At 50.6% G+C, this 20,562-nt stretch overlaps 1 protein-coding gene across 2 annotated transcripts; it reads left to right on the forward strand.

The window, feature by feature from the left end:
• The first annotated feature begins 642 nt into the window (after positions 1 to 642).
• FHIP2B (FHF complex subunit HOOK interacting protein 2B) lies at positions 643 to 20,073 on the forward strand. 2 transcript variants are annotated; one of them, XM_054017338.1, is made up of 17 exons: positions 643 to 767; positions 1,422 to 1,500; positions 3,924 to 4,093; positions 7,038 to 7,142; positions 7,679 to 7,801; positions 8,268 to 8,501; positions 8,701 to 8,897; positions 9,607 to 9,715; positions 10,900 to 10,976; positions 12,417 to 12,612; positions 13,429 to 13,598; positions 13,681 to 13,818; positions 14,896 to 14,986; positions 15,387 to 15,530; positions 16,339 to 16,479; positions 16,735 to 16,835; positions 17,239 to 20,073. In XM_054017338.1, the coding sequence occupies exons 1-17, from the start codon at positions 723 to 725 to the stop codon at positions 17,342 to 17,344; spliced, it is 2,226 nt and encodes a 741-aa protein (XP_053873313.1). In that variant the 5' UTR covers positions 643 to 722; the 3' UTR covers positions 17,345 to 20,073. The 2 variants fall into 2 exon arrangements, with proteins under 2 accessions (XP_053873313.1, XP_053873314.1); XM_054017339.1 differs by having other exon boundaries at positions 1,425 to 1,500.
• Positions 20,074 to 20,562: the final 489 nt, after the last annotated feature.

Consider the following 20,562-nt stretch of genomic DNA (forward strand, 5'->3'; position numbering starts at 1 on the left):
AAGCTGGTGCATGAAATGGTGGATCCCCAGTTCTCCTATCCCACCCCACCATCTCTTCAAGTTTAAAAATAAGACATCCACTGCTGGATGGAAATACGGGGTAACCACATGGAAAACAAGAGAGAGCACTTTACTTTAAAGGATGTTTTAGGGAAACACCACATCCTGTAGCATAGCAGTGGATTTTTTTTCTCTCAAGGGCACAGTTCTGCTGCCCCCTGGTACACAATGCAAGTGGCACAAGCAACTGTTGAATGTTTAAAATGGTACTTATCAGTTTTAATTCATTTTCAATACATCTTAAAATAAAGGGGTGGGGGTCACCCTATGCCCTCCTGACTCCCTCCCCCATATCCCCCATGCCCTCCTGACCCCTGATCCCACCCCCAGCTCCCGCATACAGCCCTGGCCCCTTCCCCAAGCTCCCCCTGATCCCCACCCCCAGCTCCCCCATAGCCCCCCTGACTCCTTCCCCCAGCTCCCTCGACCCCCACCCCCAAATCCCCCATGCCCTCCTGACCCCACCCCCATAGCTCCCTGATCCCCTCCCCCAGCTCCTGCCGTTTTGAACCTGCCCCGCCCTCCTCTCTCCCTCCCAGCTTCCCCCCGCCCCGCCCCGCCCCGCCCCGCCCCAGCCTCCCGCACAGGCCGCCGGGTGGAGCCCGGGTTTCCGTCTGCTCAGGCCGGGATCCCCCGGCGGGCCGGGCGGCGCCGCCGCCGCCATGTTCAGCCGCCTGGGCGCCTTCCTGCAGCAGGCGGTGGAGACGGTGAGGGCCCGGCCGGGGTCGGCTCCGCCAGGGAGCGGGGTGCTCGGGGGGTGGGGCCCAGGGGGTCGGCGGGAGAGCAGGGCACGGGGAGTGCGGCTTGGGGGGCGTCTCCAGGGGTCAAGGTCGGGGGGTGCCCAGGATTGATCCTCCCCTCTGGTGTCGTTGGGGTCCCGAGATGGGGCAGTCCAGGGAACTGGGGGGTCTTCCAAGAACCTAGACGTAGGATCTGGGTTGGGCCCCCACGGGTGTCATTGGGTGTCAGGAGATGAGGCCCACAGGGGACTAGGGCTGGGGGATGGCATCCTACAGGGTACCCAGGATGGGCCCCAGGGTGCTGTTGGGTTCAGGAGATTGTTGCTCTTGGGGGTGGGGGGAGAATTGGGGCTTGGGGAGAGTATGGGGGACAGAGAGGTGTCCCAGGAGATATGGGGTTAGGGGTCAGGAGAGGGGCCCCAGGGCACTCTGCTTTGGGGGCTCCTCTCCTAACCCCCATGTCTGTTGGGACAGGGGTTCCCAAGGAGCAGGATGCTACCAGGATATGGGGGGTCAGAAGGGGGAGACCCTCCTGTGAGTAGGGCCTGTGGGTGGATATGAACAATCCCCTTCCCAAAGGGCTCTAGCTATCTACTAACGCCCGCACCCTCCTCTCTGCAGCAGGAGCCCAGCATTGACCTGCTGGAGGCATTCACCGAGCACTGGAAAGGGCTCACTCACTACTACCTAGAGACCACAGGTAGGTGGTGGGAGAGGCTGGGAGTCCGGGCTCCTGGGTTCTATTCCCAGCTCTGGGGAGGGTGGGAACTTTGTAAGTTAGGACTTCTGGGTTGTCTTCTCAACTCTGCCAGTTGATGCTCTGTGAGACTTTGGAGAAATCCTTTTACTCAGCTTCCCTCGCTGTAAAAGGGAGACAACCAGATATAGCTGGGCATTTCTTGGGGTTAATTCATTAACGTGTACAAAATGCTTTGAGAGCCTTGGCACAAGAGTAGAGCAAAATATTAATGCCTCCATCATCCTCTTCCTGCAGTCAGTGCAGGACATTCCTGTGAGTGATAATGAAAGGCCTGCTGAATAGCCCATGAAAACCCTGCCAGGAGAAATGTTGCCTGCAACCATTAAAATGTGTACACACTGCTCTATATATGGCACACGGGCATTGCTTCTTCCCACCAGAACCACCACAGTGGGGTCCTGTCCCCGGGCATTTGTAGATATCTGATACTCCGGGCCAGAGCCTTATAATAACCAGTCTCTGTTGCTCAGAGATGCTCTCTCAACGTTTTGAGAATGGCTGGCCTACTCCTGCACTAAATGCTATGGCCAACATTTCTTCTTTTTGATACTAAATTAGGTCTGATCTACACAGAGATTTTGTAGTAGGCATTTTTTGTAACTGATATTCTATACTGCTGCAGCCCTAAGTGTGCATACAGTTATACTGGTATAAAGTGCTTATCCCAGTATAGCTTAGTCCCTACCAGTGTAACTGCATCCACACTAGAGGGAGTTGTACTGCTTTACAGTTAGAGGCACGGGTATACTGGTACAGTTGTGGTGTGGTAAGAAGTCTTCAAGTCCCTAACCTTATTTAAATACCCAAATATGGATTTATGAGCTTAACCTTAGACTCCCCAAGTTTGAGAAACGTTGACCTTTGCTCTTGCCTAGGTCAGTGTTGTTGTTCTATTATAACAAGTATCAGAGGGGTAGCCGTGTTAGTCTGAATCTGTAAAAAGCAACAGAGGGTCCTGTGGCACCTTTAAGACTAACAGAAGTATTGGGAGCATAAGCTTTCGTGGGTAAGAACCTCACTTCTTCACTTGCATCTGAAGAAGTGAGGTTCTTACCCACGAAAGCTTATGCTCCCAATACTTCTGTTAGTCTTAAAGGTGCCACAGGACCCTCTGTTGCTTTCTATTATAACATTGCTGCTTAGTGTCACTGTAGCTAATGGTCCATCAAGGGCTCTATTATAGAGATAATAATTTTTAAACCATCGTCCTACTTGCTTGGGGTGCTGCAGAGATAAATATCAAAGTGGAAAATTACAGCTTGGAAACCAAAGGGGAGAGGTTGGTAGGATATATGTTTTAAAGTTACCTCTGGAAAATAGAATTTTCTGATTTTTTTTTTTTTTTTTTTTTTTTTTTTAAATACATAGGTCTGGGATGAAATGAATTGTTTGTTTGTTTGTTTTTTTTGGGGGGGGGGGTGTTGTGTGTGGTTTTATACCTATTAACGTTCCCCCAAAGCTCAAACTTAGTTTAAAAAAGATCTCCGATTGAGAGGCATGATGATTTTTTTTAAATTTTGTTTTTGTTAACTTCCTCTGGGTTCTACCAGTCCCTGAAAAGAAAACACCCACTTGTTTTTCTGTTGCAGGGAGGGGAAGGTTTTAAATTCACCATTTTGGAGTCTTTCACTGTGTCTTAGAATGTAGAGAAAATCTTTCTAAAAGGTCACTCCTGTGTGGTGTGGAACAGTGCCCTGTGTCCTGATGCCTGCAGTAGGAATTATGAATAAAGCATTGGCTTTGCCTGATTTTTTTTCTTAGGGTTTGTTTCATTTGGGTCTTGGTTAGTGTAAGGCCTATGACTGTGCTGCCCCAGGCTCTGATCTCATCAACTCTCATGAGCTATGGCCCTAATCCCGCAAGCTGATCTGTTTGGGCATATCCCTGCGCTAACGTGGAGCTCCGTTGACTTCACACTGACACAATACCAAACCAGTTCCCCAGCACAGAGGTGCTGGTTTCCAGCTGAGACGAAAAACTGAAGTCCTGGCCACTTGTGACAATCCCATGATGTTTTTACAAGTGTAAGGGTGTTGGCTCCAGGGTCTTGACTAAATTGCTTTTTGGGTAATTACATTCTGACTACTTCCCCTTACAGCTTCTGTTGGATATGCTTGCTATTCACTTCCTGTCCCAAACTATTATAGCACTGCTGTGTTGTTGTAACTGTGTCAGTCCCAGGATATGCTGTGCACTATTAAAAGAGCTGCCGTGTTCCATCTCAGAGTTACGGGGAGGGGTGTGTATACGAAGATGCTTTGGCCTGTATAAGTTTGATAGTCGCATGGAGCTAAAGCCTTAATGCCTGTTTTACCCAGCATGTAGCGTGTTTTGATTGGGATTTATATATTCCTTCTCTTTAGATGAAAACACCCCAGTTAAGGAGACCGATATCCCCTGGCGCCTGAAACAGATGCTGGACATTCTGGTGTATGAGGAGAAGCAGCATCCAGCAGGGGAGACAGGGCCTTGTTTGGAATACCTGCTGCAGCACAAAATCTTGGAGACCCTCAGCACTTTGGGGAAAGCAGAGGTGTGTACACCGTGTTACTCACCAAGTCAGCCATGCACAAGCCCAAGACCAGGGGTGGGCAAACTACGGCCCGCAGGACCGTCCTGCCCGGCCCCCTGGCCTGGGAGGCTTGCCCCCAGCTCCTCCCCTGCTGTTCCCCCTCCCCCGCAGCCTCAGGTCGCTCGCTCCGCCACCGACGCAACACTCTGGGCAGCGGGGCAGTTAGCTCCTGGGGCAGCACAGCTACAGAGCCCGGCCTGACCCGGTGCTCTGTGCTGCGTGGTGGCAGCAGTGGTGGCAGTGTGGCCCGGCTGTAGCGCTGCCAGCCACCGGTGCTCCAGGCAGTGCGGTAAGTGGGGAGGGAGCAGGAGCGGTGGATAGAGGGCAGGGAAGTGCGGGGTGGTGATCAGGGGGCAGGAGTATGGATGGTGGTCTGGGGGGAAATGGGGTTGAATGGGGGCAGGGGTCCTGGGGGGGAGTCAGGAAGGAAGGGGAATTGGATGGGGTGGCAGTGGGCAGTCGGGACAGGGAGGAGGGGTGGTTGGATGGGGCAGGGGTCCCGGGGGGGCCGTCAGGAATGAGAGGAGGGATTGGATGGGGGGTCGGGGGTAGTCAGGGTACAGGGAGAGGAGGTGTGTGGATGGGGCAGGGGTCCCAGAGGGGCAATCAGGGAACGGGGGGGTTGGATGGGGCAGGGGTCCCGGGGGGAGGGCGGGCAGATAGGAGGTGGAGGCTGGGTCATGACCCCCTCCCCTAACCAGCACTCCATACAATTTACAAAACCCAATACGGCCCTCAAGCCAAAAAGTTTGCCCACCCCTGCCCAAGACAAACACCATTCATTGTCCTAGTGGTGGAACTGTTGATCTCAGTGACTATAAAGTCTGACTTGTTCACAGCAAAGAAGTATAAATTTAAGGAACTGAGACCAGGATAACATTTTTCAAAGCATATCCGTGATTTAGGAGTCTGAGGTCCCAGTTTCAGAAGCCACTTAGGCTAGACTAGGACTTGTAAGGTGTAAGCAGCCTATTAGGCACATGGCCTTGTCTACACTACATGGTTAATACATGTTAGATAATGCCTTTCAAATTCTAGGCTAGACAGCACCTTAAGAGCCTAAATCCCATTGACTTTCAGCGAGACTCAGGCCAGGTCTACACTAAAAAGTTAGGTTGACCCAGCGACGTCGCTCAGGGTATGAAAAATCCACACCCTTGAGTGATGTAGTTAACCCCCGGAGTGGACAGCACTAGGTTGACGGAAGAATTTTTCCATTGACCTAGTTACTGCCTCTCAGGGAGGTGGATTAACTACAGGGGTGGGAGAACCCATCTCATTGCTGTAGTCAATGTCCACACTGAAGTGGTACTGCGGCTCATTGCAGTGATTCTAATGAAGATCTAACCTAAGGCTTGGTCTACATCTAAAACTTAAGTCAACCTTGCTACATCGCTCAGCAGTGTGAAAAATTCACACCCCAGGTAAGACGTAGGTAAGACACCACTAGGTTGAAGAATTTTTCTGATCATCTAGCTACTACCTCTTGAGGGGTTGGATTTACTGCTGTGCTTCTGTCACTGTAGCAGGTGTCTACACTACAGCGTGACAGTGGCATAGCTGCAGCACTTGTAGTGTAGACATATTCATAGGCTCCTAAGCACCCGAATCACTTTTGGAAATGCGATTTGGGCTCCTAAACCACTTAGGCAGCATCGAAAATTTTCCCCATATAGTACAACCTTTGCTGATGTGAGCAGTGTTTACTCAGGTGAGTAGTCTCATTGACTTCCTGATTGAGGGTTGCGGGATCAATCCTTTGATTTGTAGGAAAGAAGTGTTTTTAAAAGGACTTTATCAGAGTAAATATCAAAAGCTAAAAATTATAACCATACTAGCCTGTGTTACTAATAATAACTTAGCTTATTGTGCTATAAATAGTCTTTTTTTTCCCCCTAACACAAAAACAAGGAAACAGTAACTGGAAATATTAGTCTTTATTGTGTGTTTATAAAAATCAGTTGCATTCAGTACTGTCTACCCTTTATCTCTACTATGATTCATCCTTGCTTGTTTTTTTCCATTTCATCATGTTATAGGACTTATGAATAACAAACCTTTTGAAAATGGAAAAATAATCTAATTGATTTTTTTCACCACAGGGCAGCTGAGAAGCTTAATTTATTAAAGTGAAGTTCATTAAGCAATATAAATACTTACCGAGAGAATTAATTAATGTTTGTGAAGCACTGTGAGAGCCTTAAAAGGTACATTAGACGGGCAAAGCATTATTTATTTCTGCTGTTAGGGTATTTTTATGCATTGTGCGGCGCTGGGATAGTGATATAAGTCTGGTCAATTTCACTGCTGTTTCTAGTCAGTTTTTCAATGCTCAAATGATTGTTTTACCAGTGCTCCAGGGAAATATTTACTTCCTAAACCAAACCAGTTTTCTCTTACATTTGGGCTGTGAAAACATGTGTATTCACACTGCATTTGGGAAAAACTATTTGTAAACAAAACCTCAGTGTTTGTCTTAACATTATCCCAGAGCATTCCCTTTAATGTTCTCACAGTTCAGCTGGGCTCCAGGTTGTATCTCACACGCTTTCTTGATGGTTGCCTGAAGCAGGGACAGTGTAGCCTTACCAGATTATCTGATGATAAAATCAATAATAAACTGAATCTTGTTCTCCGAGAGCTTCAAAACCCTCTGTTCTTGGAGTTTCCCTGCCCATGTAAACTTGAAAACCCTTGTGGCATTTTAGCCTTCTGCACTAGCTGCAGTATATAGGGTGCATATGGCTAGATGTTTGCAGCTCTTACCTCTGCCATGTTACATACATTCACTATCTATCTGTGACATACCGATTGGCTCAGACACTTCGTATCATGTTTCCTGTCGCACTGAAGGGGAATATTACTTAACTGCCAATTTACTTTGCTCTCTCTCCTTTGCTCTCAGTATCCTCCAGGCATGAGGCAGCAGGTGTTCCTCTTCTTCAGCAGAGTCCTGGGACAGGTGCAGCATCCACTGTTGCACTATCTGAATGTGCACAGACCTGTTCAGGTGAGCGCTGCTTCTGCTCTCTCTTTGGCTTGTCAAAGCCGCTTTCTGAGCTGTCTTACTGCAGGCAGTGTAAAGTGTGCTCCTTGCAGCGCTCGTTGTACCTTTCCTCACTCAGCGGTCTAGTGGCCTAAGTTTCTGATGAGCAGTGATGTTAACGTAGACCCCGTGGGGGGCCCAGTTCCCCAGTGCTATGCACCTGGTGCTCTGTTACACCAGTGCAGAGTGGGTATAAAATATGACCGTTCTGATACCCAATTGATAGTGGTGTCAATCACTATACAGGGTTCAGGGCAATGATGAATACTTCGCTTGAATGTTACTTTGCCACAATGGGGGCTATTGCCCGCTCTTTTGTACATGAGTGGCTGTACGACTGATACGGGTACATATTCCTGGGGAGTGTGTCCAGCAGCTTCTAGTGAGGAGGGAAGAATGCCCGTCGCCGATGCCAGCAAACCCCATTCAGCACTGTGTAAGCTCAGTCCTACCCCCTCTTTTATCATTGTGAAGGCTGACTGCCCTGTGTCCTTCCTCAGAAGCTCCTTCAGTTCGGCAGCAATGCGCTAGGCTCTGCAACTGAGAAGGAAGAGGTACAGTTTGCCGCTGTTCTGTGTGCAAAGATCAAGCAGGATCCTGCTCTGCTCACGTACATCCTGGAGGTAAGGAGCCCGCATTGGCACCTGCATGCCATCCCTTCCTTACAGCAAGGTATTGGCCACTGCTGGAGGCCCATCTGGGATTCCTGGGCTCTCTTCTTAGCACCACCCTGGACCTGCTGTGTGCCCTTAAACATATTGCTTCACTTCTCTGTACTCTCCCATCTGTGAAATGGGGATAATATTTACTTCCCTACAGCACATCGGGGACTTGTGAGGATTAATGTTTGCAAAGGGTTATGAGATCCTCTGTTGAAATGTGCTGTGTTGTTTTATTATCTGCTTAGCTGAGCATTTCTAGGTGTTTTTGCAGTATATACATATCTAGGTATGTTCAGGTACATATTGCACCTATCTAGCTTTCTGGGTATTCGCTGTGTGTACCTGGGATCAGTCTCGTTTGTGTCAATGCTGGAAGCGCTGTTGCTGTGATGCTAACTGCTCTCTCTCCTGTCTCTTTATTCTCAAGGGAAAGAATCTTCTAACTGGGAGCCCACAGGGAGATGCCGGCAGCAGCCAGGGAGAGACCTTGGCTACCAACGGAGCCCTGACTGCATCTCCTGAGCAGGACAGAGAACGTTCCATGGGTGACGCCCCCTGCGCTACCCTGGCCAGAAAACCAAAGAATTCCGTCTCCAGCTCCTCCCCTCTGAGAAAGGAAAACAATCTGATCACTTCCTTAATCAACTTGTGCAAGAGCCAGGTACCGACATGGGGTGGGGGAAAGCAGAGGGGTGCCAGGTGGCGAGTAGGGAATGATCTTGCCTATCAGTGGGATGGAGCAGGTTAGCGTCAACCTTGGTGTTCCATTCACCCTTGAGCTGGGGAGGGGAATAAACAGGCTTGGTGCTGTGGTAACGTCTGTCTGTCTGTCTGTGTCTCTCTCTCTCTCTCTCTGGCAGAAGAGCAGGGTTGCACTAAAAGCTCAGGAAAACCTGCTGCTTCTCATAAGTGTCGCTCAGCAGGCAGCTGCCACGTACCTGGTACAGAACAGCGCCCTTTGCTGTCTGGTGACTGATCACCTGTGTGACCTGTACAATGCCGTCCCTACTTCAGCCGACCCTGCAGATATCCTCTCCCTAGAGAGAGTCAGCTGGAGGTAGGAAGTTGATGGGTCAGTAGGAAGATAAGGAGAGCCTGGGGTAAATCCATTCCCAGCCTCACTGCAAGGGAACACCCTACCAGCTTTCACTCTTGACCTTCTCCCTGGAAGTATTGGGCCCAGAGAAGACTAGTGAGATCTGTTCTGCAGGGGCTGCACCCTGGCTCCCATGGACCTTGGCAGGATTGAGCACCTTGCAGGCGTGGGTACATAGTGAGGCCTGCTAGGCTGTGGTATCCTCTCCAAGGGGGACTATGGGATGGCTCAAGCTGGGACTGTAAGTCCCTGGAGAATAGCAACAGTGTGGTGTCTGCCCTGGCTCAGGGGGTACAGCCTAACAGAGATCCTCAACCTCTTCCCTACAGGGACCCACTTAGCAATATGGGAAGAGCAGGGTGGTCACCACCACCCCGCGCCGCCCTCCCCTCCCCCGCCCCCCCCCCCGGTGGGTCATGACCCTGGATGAGAACGGCTGGCCTTGTCGCTCTCTCGGGGCTTTTCCATCTCTGGTGTTCTATGCCATATGGGCCAAGTGAGGACGTTGAGAGAACTAGCAGCTTCCTTCACTGCTGTCACTCCAGAGAGGAGGCCTCTTCTCCTCCTCCCCCACCCCACCCCACCCCACCCCCAACGTACCATAGCCCTTGGATGATGCTTTGGAGTGGATTCCTACAGTGTCCTTCACCCCCCTTGGATCTCTTTGCAGGTTGCAGAATAACTCCACCGATGAGGCCTCCTTCCCAGGAAAGGGGAGCCTGGATGCTTTCTTTAGCTGGTTAGATTACTGTGATCACCTCGTGAGAGAGGCCCACCCGGTAAGAAACAAGTGACTTCTCCCCGTTGTTTGTTGTCTTAGATGAGCATTCCTATCTCCTCTGCCCCAGAGGGTGCAAGTCTCTAGAGCAAGACAAATATACATTTAAATATGTGGGGAGCCTGATATTTAAGGAATCTTAACTCGTCGTCTTAGCCCAACCCTAGATGCTGTTTCGGGCACAGCCAAAGAGCCACTGATTTACAAGAGTGGATTGGAAACTGGCTGAGTTACACTCATTCCACCTACAGCTAAACATCTTGTGCCCTTTACCTGATGAGCTGCTGGCAGTGGAGTTAGACTGCTGCAGCGCAAGCCGGCCTCACTCATATCTCTGCTAGAACTCAGGCCAGGTCACCTGTTTTCCTCCTGTATTTAGTAGACAACCTCATTAGGCCACTACTAATGGACTTACGAGCCACGGATGTGGTGGTAGATGGGCCATTGGGAACCAAACTGTGTCTTGTCTTATGGCTAAAATTCTCCTTGGAGAAGACAACCTATGGTGCCTTTTTGAGATCCACCAACTCCAGTGGCTCCTGGACTATTGCATCCTGGCTCTTGTGGCTTGGATTTTGGGTTTGCCATGTGTCCTGAAGTGTGTTAGGACAGCCTCAATTTCATCAGGCTTGTCTGTGAGTCCAGCTTGCCAGACAGCTGAAGATCTCTGTGAAACTGCATCAGAGTACGATTAAATTGCAATCCTTGTGTGATATTGTGAAGATCACTATGATGCATCATTGCCACACACAGCTGCAAGATGACAACATGCACCTGCTAAGGTCACAACAGGATTATTTTGTCCCTATGGGGACGTGTTAAAGGGTAGGAGCCATCCTGGATGACCCCAGTCCAGTGGTTTGTGGTTGAACCCATTTAAGAAGACTCCAGCATGTTCTGTCTCCATCTTCTAGGTACCAGGAAACGCTTTCCTTTAATAGGAGTGCCTGGGTCACTTGGTTCCAGAGTCTCTGTGTGCAAGAACCACATACCATGTGTCAGCCCTGGCCAAGGAACAGTGACGTGGCAGTCACTCCCCATGTACATCAGTGACCCCACCACGCCGAGAGAAACTTTAAGGAGCAGCAGAGTCTCTGCTCTTGTCATGCAGGAAGGAATTAGGGGAGTCGTAGGACTATCAGGCAGCTGGTAGCTCATTACTGACTCTCTCTTTGTGACCATCAGGTAGTTGCAGATGCTGTAACGGAGGCCATTGGTGAAAAGCTCTTCCAGGGGATTCTGCAGCCACAGCTCTTGCAGATGTGAGTACACGTGTCTCACAGGCTGAGGGGCCAACCGGCTGTTCACCAGCTTCCTGTGTAAACTGGGGTGGGAGGGATGTCCATGGTGTGAGGCTGAGCTGGTCTGGCACCCACACCAGGCATGAGAGGGAGGGAAGTGGGTTAGTCTTGTGGTGAAAGAAGGGATTTGGGAGTCAGGACCTCAGTTCTGTTTCTGGCTATGGCAGCAGCTGGTGCTAAATGAGTCACTGCTTTGGTGCCTCAGTTTCCCCATCTGTAGAATGGAGTTAATGCTGCATTCAGGCTGGTGAGGCTCAGATAATTCCCATTGGAAAAGTGCTTTGCAATCGTGGGATGGCAGGTGTGGTAGATAAGAGGGGTGCATAGCACTCCCACAAGGAGGCAGCTTCCCGGCCACATGCGTCCCATACAAGCTTTTGTGGAAGTTAGTCTGTCTTTAAACAAAACAAAACAAAAAAATCCTCTTCCTACACTTAGTGTAAAAGCAAAACCCCTGCCTGCAGAATGGAACATTCCACCAGAGGGATTCTAACCTGGTCTGCCAAGCTGGGGAATTTGAGTCTGGGAAGCAGAGAAAGTTCAATAGAGGGAAAGGCGGGAACATCTGAGCATGCTGGAGACGAGGCAGGGGTGTAAAATAAATGGATTAAGGGAAGAATCAGATCTCCTCTGTTGCAGGGAGTGGTTTTGGCACAGTTTTATAATGCCTTTAGCTGTCATTCAAAGTGATGTGCCTTATTTTATCCACTCTAAGATAGGGTAGTGCTGAGGCCAGTGGTCAGTTCTAAGCCTTCTCCTGCAGCTCATAGAGCCAGTGCCGCTGCTCAGGGCCCCTCCAAAGGCAGTAGCAGAACTGGCCCCTGCAAGATGGAGTTTCACACTTCGCTCTGCATTTCCAGGCCTTCAGTATTATTTTGGACTTTCTTCTGTCCCTGCATAGTAAACTCCCAAACTCATTACACCTGAACTGCCCAGTCTAGCCTCTGGCTTTGGTATTGCCTTGACCCTTTTCATGTGCCCTCCGTCCGCTGCTGTGGTCAATACGCATCTCTAGAGAGACTTTCTCTTTGTGAGCTGGAATAGGTGGCTTTCCAGATATCACATTGCATTACTTTCACATTGCTCTTAGTGTCCCGGAGGCAGTGACATCTTAGGGTCAGAGCAAAAAATTGAGGAGCACGGGCAGAGTCCAGGGTTCTGTTCCCAGCTCTGTCATTTCCTGTCTCCGTGCCTTGGTTTTCCCATCCATCAAAGGGGACGGTGCTACTGGCCCACCACAGGGGGTGCGTGGGTATAGAGCTTTATTTGTAAAGTCCCTAGAGGTCCTTGGGTGGAGATATTTCCTTTAGAGTACACGGCTCACTGTGCTGCATGTGTGCTCCGAGCAGCTGCATGGAGATAAGCAGCAGTAACTACTTTCTCTCCGCCATTATTTGGCAGGTCTGAACTTGGCATCCTCACCTCTACGGCAATGCTGATGGCCATGGTGAGGCAGATCAGCGCTCCTGCCCTGCTCCAGGAACTGGTGACATTCCTGCTGGGCACAGAGAGGCAGCCAGAAGCCATCACTGACTCTCCACAGCAGCACCTCCTGCGCTCTCAGCTGATAGAGCACTGCAACCACCTGTCTGATGAGGTGAGGCTGTGTCTGCATGTAGAGTTGCCACCTGCAGCCTCCCATGGCTCTGCCCCTCTCCGGTGGGACCCCAGACTCAGCTTTTACTAGCTAATCTCCCTCTTGGAATTTCAAGGGGGGAAGCTGCTCTTCCTTTTGGACCATTTCCAGACCTAAGGCCCTGCTCCCTTGAGATCATTAATGATGCTGTGGCACCCTGGTAAGATTTGAGGTGTCCTGCCTTAGTTCCAGGCCAGGTCATTGCATTCGGTCTCCTTAAATTCCCCAGGCAGTTTGTCAGATCCAGGATTTTTCATTCTCGGCCCTCAGCAGTCAGGCAGTGTTGCTGTGCGGTGGCTCCATCTCAGTGCTGGATGAAGTGATCCCTGTAGAATTTGTAAAGTGCTTTGGGATATTAATAACTGATGCAGTATCGCTCATCTAGAAGGATCCCAAACCACTTCAAATACTCCAGATTTACAGCACCCCTGGAATGCAGCCATCTCTAGGGGTTCAGCCCCCTGCACATTGCATGCTGTACAACAGTAGAATGCTGGGGCAAACCCCTGCTCCTGTCAGCCATGCTATGAAATCTTTAATGTCCTCACCAAGCAGACAGGATCCCTTGTTTTTAAGGTCTCCTCTGAAAGACCCACCCCCAGTTAACTGCCTGGGAACTCCATGTATCAACCCTGGAAGGGATTATGGTCTGAGATGGCCCTGCAGGGAGTGCTGGGCTTCCTAGCTGCTGGGATAGAATGGCTGTGTTTTAGTGGCAAATTCTTTTCAGGGGAGTTTTAAACACTTGTCCCACAACTGACGATTCTGTCCCTGTAGATCAGCCTCGCTACCCTGAGGCTGTTTGAGGAGCTGCTCCGGAAACCCCATGAGCATATTGTATACAGCCTAGTGCTGAGAAACCTGGAGGAGCGGAGCTACATCCTGCGCAGCCAGCCGGGGCAGGAGGAGCGGAGCACCCACGAGCAGGAGCATTACGAGGACACACTGTAAGTGGACAGAAATGGGAAGCGCAAAACCTGGTGGGCCAAAGCTGGGGCTGCAATGTAATGCCTGTTCCTGACCTTGCAGGGAGCTGGAGGAAGATCCCTATTTCACCGATGAATTTCCAGATACAAGCTTCCGGACACGTAAAAAACCAATGGCATCCTCCCCCCGGGGGCCTGCCAGGCCTAATGAGAAGACAGACGTGAATGAAATTGTTCTCAGGTAGGGCTTTCCCTTGGGCTGTGGGGGCTAAGAATCACGAATGTTGGACCATGCATCCAATGTCTAGCACATCTTTGCCTCCCCTCCACAGGCTAGCTCATGGCTCCGATCCAGCCAGAAGGGTGGGGTGGCTTTGGGGAACTCAGATGCATGAAGGGCAGGTAGAGAAGAACTCAGTGCAATTCCATGGCAGCGCAGGCTGTGAGGACTGGGTGAATCCCCACTCTGGGAGCCCCTGCTCCAGCAAGGGCTCTGTGGACTGGTAGGCTCCCTGCTCCAGGGAACATGCGGGGTCTGCTAGGATCCCTGCCCCACGGCAGCTAAGTGAAAATGCTAGCCTCTGAATGTCAATTTCACATAGTTCATTTCAGGAACAGCCTATTTTGCTGTTTGGAATGAAAGCAAGTTCAAAAATACTAAAACTTCTGGCAAACCCAACTCCCTGCGTTTTGGTCAGCTTGCATCCTGCCCTACCCAGAAGCCTTCCATAACAGGCTAGAGCTCTGTCTCCCAGGCCCTTTCCCATATTAGTAGCCATGCCAGGGGCCCATCTAAGCTTCGGCTTATAAATTGGGCTATTACTTTGAACTGCAAAGGAAGACCCCACACTTGCTCATTGTTGGGCATCCCATCTCCAGACAGTGTTTTTCTGGTACATTGTTACCAGGAGACCAGCGCTCCAGCTTTCACTAGCCTAAAGCTAATGGGCATTGGCTATCCAGCCCCATTAGAAAGCTTGGGACATCTTACTTAGCCTGCACAGTTCACCACGGCTTCAAAGCCTGTGGCTGGGTAGCTTCACGACCAGCAGTAACCCAAGGAATGACAGCAGGGTAATCTGATGGTAGGTTTCATGGGGTACGGTGGTGCCTGCAGTAAGGGTCAGGAAGGAGCCTGTGCGATGGCTGGAAAGTTAAGTGCCTTATTGGGGAGACCACATTAGGAGCTTGGGATATCAGTCCCAATAGGCACATTCTGCATCTGCTGCATTCACTCCTTTCCCCCCTGGGCCTGGGCAACATCAGCATGGGGGAAATTTGTGTAGAGTACCAGCTCCTGTTGGCTTCTCTCTTTCAGTTTCCTGGGCCTAGTTCCTGATGAGGCAAAGACCTCCTCCTACCTGGAGGAGGCAGGATACGATACCTATGTGCACGATGCCTTAAGGCTGGTAGGTCATTGATGGGGTCCCCATGCCCTTATTCTTTGCTGCCCCCACTCCCGTCTCACAGCTCCCTTCCCATCAGGACTATCCTACCTGGCACACACAGCACTCACTCTGTGCCAGACCTGGCTGCGATTGGGCATACCCACTGCTCAGACAGGGTGGCCAGGAGGGTTTCAAAATCTTTCTTTTCCCCCTCAACCTGGGGCTTCCCTGTCCCATTCCAAGTGGAGATATAAAACGCCTTTGATCTTTAACAGTGCCAGTTGTATTGCCAATTGCTTTGCCAGTGCACCTATCTGCCTCCCACACCCAGCAGTTTGGGTTAAGAGCACATTTGAAGTCTGCTCAGAATTGCAGAGAGCACTTTGTCCTCCTTCATGGCCCCTCACGCTGCTTCTGTCAGTTTCAGGAATGCTCTGCTAACATAGCCTCATGGAATTGGCCTCAGGCACCAAAACCTCTGGAGCCCTGTGACCCACAAGCAGCGTTTTATGAGGGCCACTTCCTGAAGGTGCTGTTTGACCGCATGACACGGATCCTGGATCAGGTAGGGTGAAAACTGCAGCCTTGTTTGGGGGATCGGGGAGCTGTAGTGGCAGCACTCTCTGCTTTACTCTGCTGGAGGTAGGGCTTCCTCTTTGGGGTAACCAATGAGCACCTAGCCATTTTGTAGGATACAAAGGTATCGGCTAGTGACCACAACACGGGACTGCGATCCTTGATCCTCCCAGATCTCCATTCTACCCCAAGGCTTCAGCCAAGTCAGTGGGGAAATGCAACTATTGAATTGAAACTGAGCCTCAACAGGGAAATACATTGTGTCCAGCTTTGTAGACCTGTCTGGCTGTAACAGCTTTGTTACTGAGACTTCTGTAACCTTGCAGGTGGCCTGCAAAAGCAGATAGTTGCCCCCAGGAGCATAGTCCAACAGGAACACAAGTCACCCTCAAAGACTGTAAGCTCTTTGGAGTAGGCCCTGATCCTGATTAGGGTTTGTGGGCACTCCTGTAATACCAGAGATCCGCCTCACTGGAAGATGGTTTCAGGCTCTCATTGTCCTATTTTTAAATGAATGAGAGGGACATGAACCAAAGGCAGAGTCCAAGCCAGGCTGCCCCTACTGCAGGGGATCTCAAACTGGGGGGGTCACGAGGTAATTACTTGGGGGGGGTTGTGAGCTGGCAGCCTCCACCCCAAACCCCGCTTTGCCTCCAGCATTTATAATAGTGTTATAAATTAAAACCACTTTTTATATATATTTAAGGGGGAGGGGGGGTCACCAATACAAAACTTTGAGAACCTCTGCGAAGGCACTTCCAAGGAAGCGATCTCATATTTTTGTCTATGTTCCACAGCCCTACGGACTGAACCTACAAATGACATCAGTGCTGTCCCGCCTGGCCCTCTTCCCGCACCCGCACCTCCACGAATACCTCCTGGACCCCTACCTGAACCTGGCTCCTGGCTGCAGGACGCTCTTCTCTGTACTCATCAGGGTAACTTTTCCCTATGCCAAGTCCTTGGTGGGGCATTAGGGGTTCATGTAGATGTTAGTGTGCAACTTGGGGGGAGGGGAGGGGGAATCAGAAAACTGCAAAAATAAGCCCCTCAGCTGCAAAGCTGCCAGCACCAGTAGGCTGAGTGGGCCCAGAGTAGAGTCCTGGACTCGGCTGTATGTACGGAGTGCTCCGAACCCAGAGCTGGGGGGCACCTCTCCACCTGCAGGGAGCTAATTCTCACCTCCTCCCTAGGTGATCGGAGATCTGATGCAGAGAATCCAGCGGGTGTCTCAATTCCCAGCCAAGCTGCTGCTGGTCCGGAGACAGTTAATGGGGCTGGTCCCTGAAGAGCAGTAAGTGCTTGTACTTGTATTAGGCTACATCAACTGGTGCCCTGCAGCGTGTGTAACAAGGGGAACACAGTATCTGTCTCAGCAGACATTAACCACCAGGGAAACTCCCCTCATCTCAGCACAGGGCCCCACTCCAGTGTGCTTGATAGAGTGGGCTGGCAGGGAATTAAGTACGAGCAGCCTCAGGGTTGTTTGGTAACGCTCCTGCCCAATCCTTGTGCTCCACACAACAAGCCCCAAGCTGTGTTAAGCTTTCGGGGATGGGCTGAGGCACTGGCTCCCACCCTTCCCCTTCTGCATGGGATCTGTTGGGGTAGTGGAACATCCTGCTCTCCAGGCAAGGGAGCCAGTTTCTCCCCCCTGTGCAGAGCACTCCTCAGCATTTACTTTGGTTCCCTTGCAGGATTGATCACATGACCCTCTTCCAGGGAGTGGTGGTGCTGGAGGAGTTTTGTAAGGAACTGGCAGCCATCGCCTTTGTGAAGTTCACCCCTGAGGGCCCTGTGTGAGCCCAGCCTCCGGCTCTCCTCACCTGCTTCCTGGAGAGAAGATCTGAGTGCAGTGCCAGCACGCGCTGCTGGAATGGGGAGATTAGTACTCCATGGCTCGGGGGAAGGCAGTACCACTCCTCGCTCAGCCATCCACCTTAGCTGAGACCTTCCTGTATCACTGGCCTCCAGAGAATGTCTGGCTCTAACACTCACCTGCCTGATAGCCAGACTCCCCACATCAACCAGCCCCTCTCCACAGAGCAGCAGGGAACCAGGACTCTGCAGCATCGCAACAGAGGGCGACTCCTCCAGACAGTCTCAACATCTTACTCAGGTTTGATGCTTCCCTTTCTGGGGGAAGGGGACTCTGCTTCCTACCTTACAGAACCAATGGTTTGCTCAGATCATTGGTGGAAAGAACATGCTCAGTGTTTAGCTGCCACAGCCCCCAATGTTCAGAAAGCAAGACTAGGTGCATTGAGAGCCCTCCACCATTTCTATCTGCTGCCTCTTAGGAGGAGAGTGGGCAGGAGCATTTGCAGAAAATTATCAGCACCTACAATCAAGATTTTTATAGCTCCTCTTCCAAGTTCCTATGGCTAGGGGGAGGGAAAGGAATGGATATATGATCAGGGCAGTGTCTAAAGCCCTGTGGAATAGAGATCTGCATTGCACTTAGTGCACTGTCCTGGCAGTGAGCCCAGAATAGACTTCTAGGTAACTGTAGGTGAAGGTAGGATACAGCACATTGCAAAAGTGGGTGCTCCATCAAACCACCACCCCCCTACAGAGGCCTGCAAGCCTTGTTTCTGGACAGGTGGAATCCATCCAGCCTCCTCTGTGTAACACAAACAGGGACAGACAAGGGAGCCAGCCCCAGCTGGGTGGCCATAAGACTCTTCTTTAGGCCTTTAATCAAAGTGCAACATCTCCAGCTGGTGCTTTGCTGCACCTGGCCCAGCAGGGTCTATTAAAAACACCCTGAATATAAAATATGGACCTGGAAGCCTGCAGTCAGACTCCACCCATGGCACTTATGATGCCTTGCTGGGCGGGCGGCCAGCCTCACCTCTTCCCCTGCAGTCCAGTAGGGAAGGAGGAGTAGGGATGGTGGGTGGCCTTGCAGTAAAAGTCACATTCCCCCCCAGCTGTAAAAGAGGGATAAAAAAGTGACTGGACCTACCTCCCAGACAGATCCTGAGGCTTATTCCATTGGTTTTGATGTGTTTGGGGTTCCTGAGCAAAGCAGGTCAGGCATGCTTGATGTGCCTGTGCGACAGACAAGTCCCACTGGGCCCCATGCGCTGCTGTCAGGGGGCTTTCTGTTAAACAAGCTTTCATTTAGTCCGATGCTCTTGCTCGCTGATGGGGGCCCTGGGGCAAGGAGGAACAGAAGGTACACGGAGTCCTTTATTGGAGGAAGGGTTCATTCTGACTTTGAACTAGCTCCAGTTGATGCTTTCCATATGGTACGAATAGAACCGCCGTGGCTCTGCCAGGCAGCAGAGACATGTAAGGTTGCTCCTTGTCCTCAGCAAACCTTTGGAGGCAGCACCTCGGCTCTGGCTGATCCGAAAATGGGAGAGCAGCCCTGCCCTGTCTTCCTGGAGGTGGGAAGGCGTTTTGCTCTAGTTCAGCTGGACTGAGTGTGAAGCAGAGCACCCTCCCACGCAACCTGCCCCACTGTGAAAGGAAAATCAGAGCTACCTCTAGAGAGCAGGATGCTTCCCTCACATATCCTGGAGAACAGCCCCTTGAGAAGCCAGGAGGGCTGGAGGCCAGCATCAGCTGGGTTCTCACACTTCCCTGGTGTTTCCATATAATGGGCCAGATTCTTACCTGATGTCCGGCTTCATAGTATCATTGACCTACACCAGCTGAGGATCTTGCCCACTGCTTTCCTGGGTAGCAAGGATGAATTTGTAAAGTGCTCTGGGAATGACGTTAGCAATAGTCTTTATACCAGCAATACTACTCCATTCAACAGGGCCGTGTGTCTGATAGCTATTCACACACCCTGCAGAATCCCAGCATCTCACGCTCTTCCCAATGTAGCGAAAGGTCTCTGGTAACTAGAGCTGTCAGCCAACAAGAGGAGATACAAATTACTGTATTTGGGCAGTGCCTACCACAATGGGGCCCCAATCTTGGTTGATCTCTAGGCACTACCATAATACATGTGATGAACACCACCCTGTCAGGGCAGCTTGTAAGCCTGACAAATCTCACCACAACTGGGTTCTTGACATTAGTATTAAGTGCAGGCTGGATGCTTAGGGGCACCATTGGGTTGGCAATGCACTATTTAATGTTAGTGAGGAAGACAGTTCCTTGCCTGATGGAGCTTAACAGAGAAAGCTGTTTGAAGGCCAATGATCTCCTGATTATTTTCTAGGACAACGACATTAAGTGATTCTTATAGCATATTTAGCTATATTGCATTATCTACAGAGGGGCTTTTGGTCTTGTGTTGCCTCTTATCAACCACGCACAAAGGTGTGTACACCTGGCTGCTTGGTAAATCTGGGTTTTGGTGTTATATTTATGGCAACTGCATCTGGTAAGTGGGTACAATGAACTAGCAAATGTTACAGCGCCACCTCTTTTCAGAACTATGCACTTTTAAATGTATGGTGTGTAACTAAACCAACTGTAAAATTTGTGCAGTTTAAGTCTGTACATATGTATCAGGTACAAGTAACTTAACTCTTCCTGTGGCAATAAAGTGATGTCTTGATAAATTTGAATCAGTGGGCTCCTTTTCCCTTTACAAACCTCTCCTAGCACAATTACAGCGTGTTCTTTTTCAGCTGCACCATATTTATTTAATGAGCTAGCATCTCAATTAGAGGGAGCTGGCTTCTATTCGTGGCTCTGCCACTGACAAGTCACTGCCTCTGTCCTCAGTTTCCCTCTCTGTAAAACGGCGCTAGTACTTACCCACCCTTGGAAGTGTATTACGGTCCTTACATTAAAATGCTTCCTGGCCTGTAGCAGGGCTGAAATGTAAGCACGGGGCAGATGCACTCTTAGGGGATGCCACCACTACACACTTTGTTGTTGCTGACTGAACCCCAAAGCAGCCTCCCCGCTTTGGGCGAGACTAAAGCCTGGAACTAAGGCTGGACAGGTTTAAACAACTGCTCTAAAAACAGGCAGGGGAGAATGTAAATCCCTGGCGCAAGGTGGAAGGTTAGAGTGCAGAATGAGGTATGTGAGCCGCCGCAGGAGACAGA

The sequence above is a fragment of the Malaclemys terrapin genome, chromosome 2, assembly GCF_027887155.1.
Source record: "Malaclemys terrapin pileata isolate rMalTer1 chromosome 2, rMalTer1.hap1, whole genome shotgun sequence".
In the NCBI taxonomy this organism is placed as follows: Eukaryota; Metazoa; Chordata; order Testudines; family Emydidae; genus Malaclemys; species Malaclemys terrapin.